General features: G+C 59.5%; 1 protein-coding gene across 1 annotated transcript in view; it reads left to right on the forward strand.

Annotated features, from left to right (window-relative positions):
• Positions 1–39: 39 nt before the first annotated feature.
• KCNS1 (potassium voltage-gated channel, delayed-rectifier, subfamily S, member 1) overlaps positions 40–2,071 on the forward strand; it is a gene marked incomplete at its 3' end in the record, with an annotated part of 6,046 nt that continues 4,014 nt past the window's right edge. The window contains exon 1 of the mRNA XM_010086989.1: positions 40–1,005. Within this exon, the coding sequence (XP_010085291.1) occupies positions 40–1,005 (966 nt within the window). The remainder of the gene's footprint in view (positions 1,006–2,071) is intronic.

Below are 2,071 nucleotides of genomic sequence, written 5' to 3' on the forward strand. Positions count from 1 at the left end.
TCTCGCCCGCAGGTGGAACCAGCTCCCGCTCTGCTGATCATGGTCAACAAGACCTTAAATTACTGGGGTCCCGGTTTTGAGGAGGACGTTATCAACATCAACGTGGGGGGGCTGAGGAGGCGGCTCAGCTCCAGCGCCCTCTCCAAGTTCCCCGACACCCGCCTGGGCCGCCTGCTCTCCTGCGATTCAGAGGAGTCCATCCTGCAGCTCTGCGATGACTACGACGTGAGCGCCCGGGAGTTCTACTTCGACCGAAACCCCGGCTTCTTCCTCTACGTGCTCCACTTCTACCAGACGGGGAAGCTGCACGTGATGGAGGAGCTGTGCGTCTTCTCCTTCTGCCAGGAGATCGAGTACTGGGGCATCAATGAGTTCTTCCTGGACTCCTGCTGCAGCTACCGCTACCACGAGCGCAAGCTGGAGAGCCGGCACCACAACTGGGATGAGGAGAGCGAGGTCAGCAGCGTGGACACGTCCCCCGATGAGATCTCCGACATCAACCACGACCTGCTGCGCTACAGCACGCTGCGCTGCGGCAATGTGCGCAAGCGCCTCTGGCTCACCATGGAGAACCCCGGCTACTCCATCCCCAGCAAACTCTTCAGCTTCGTGTCCATCAGCGTGGTGCTGGTTTCCATCGCCACCATGTGCATCCACAGCATGCCCGAGTACCAGGAGGTGGATGAGAATGGCACCGTGCTCGATGAACCCATCCTGCACAAGCTGGAGTATTTCTGCATCTCCTGGTTCACCTTCGAAGTGTCTTCCCGCCTCCTACTCTCCCCCAACCCCAGGAAGTTCTTCACGCACCCGCTGAACCTCATTGACATTGTCTCAGTGCTGCCCTTCTACTTCACCCTCGCAGTGGATGTGACCATGGGCAGTGACTCGGAGCTGGGCAACCTGGGCAAGGTGGTGCAGGTGTTCCGGCTCATGAGGATATTCCGGGTGCTGAAGCTGGCTCGGCACTCCACCGGACTGAGGTCGCTGGGGGCCACCTTGAAGGTAAATGGGCTCTCTACTCCTTCTGGGCAAGAAGGAGACCTCTGGTATGGCTGGGGCATGTGGACATGCCCATTCCCAGGGAGGTACCAGCTCTGGGCAATGTCTGCAAAGCTTGCTTGGGGTGGTGGGCTGGGTTGTTGGTTTGTGTGTCTGCTAAAGCAACCACGTGTGAGGAGCACTGCATGAGTCCTCTTTGCATACACACTCAGAGCAAACAGAAATTCACACCGTTGCTCATAGACTTTGCTTCATGCAGAAGTGGTGCTTCCAGGGACTCAGCCACCCCTTCCCCACCATGGTGTGCAAACCCCGTTACACGGTGTTGGAACAGACTCAGCCATGCCTGGGTGGGTGGTGGTGTCCCACCAGAAGAGGAGCTAGTCGGGCTGTGAGTGACCTGCTGAGCAGGTCAGCAGCTGCTGGGTATGCCAGCACCAGTGTGTGTGGCTTGGAGCTGCTCCTGTCCTCAGTCTGGGAGAAGGGGGAACCTCCTGAGGACATGCTGCCAGCTGGCTGGAGGTCAGCATCCAACCCCTCGTGTCTGCCTGTCTAGGGAGACAGGGATCCTGGTCCAGCCGAGGTGATGCTTGGATGCTCCAGGGTACGGTGAGGTTGGGACTGACACATGGTCAGCCATGGATGACACAGGGCAGCAATAGAAAAGCAAAGGATTAGTGGCACAGCCTGGGACACCCAGCCCATGCCCCCAGCAGAGCCCGAGCTACCAGCAGCTGCCCCTCTGTGTGCTGGGAAAGCTCGGGGAAAGCCCAGCATGCAGGGCTGGGGGAGGCTTCCTCAGGAGGAAGAGCTGGAGGCAGAGATGCTGAGACAGCAAAGGACCACAGTTGAGGCACGTGGGTTTGGTGAGAAGTGATCCGCATTCTCCATGGCACGCCCCAAGGCTGTGTCTCTCCAGACCCCCTCTGCAGCACCCCCAGCCTCTGGGGACAGACCAAGAGCAGCTGTGACAAGAGTCAAAGCATGAAGCCATCGTGAAACCCTCCCCGGGCTGGCACTGCAGCCCAGACCTCCATCCCTGCGCTCGGCTGCACAGCACGGACCAGCC

The sequence above is a fragment of the Pterocles gutturalis genome, unplaced genomic scaffold, assembly GCF_000699245.1.
Source record: "Pterocles gutturalis isolate BGI_N339 unplaced genomic scaffold, ASM69924v1 scaffold36226, whole genome shotgun sequence".
NCBI lineage: Eukaryota > Metazoa > Chordata > Aves > Pterocliformes > Pteroclidae > Pterocles > Pterocles gutturalis.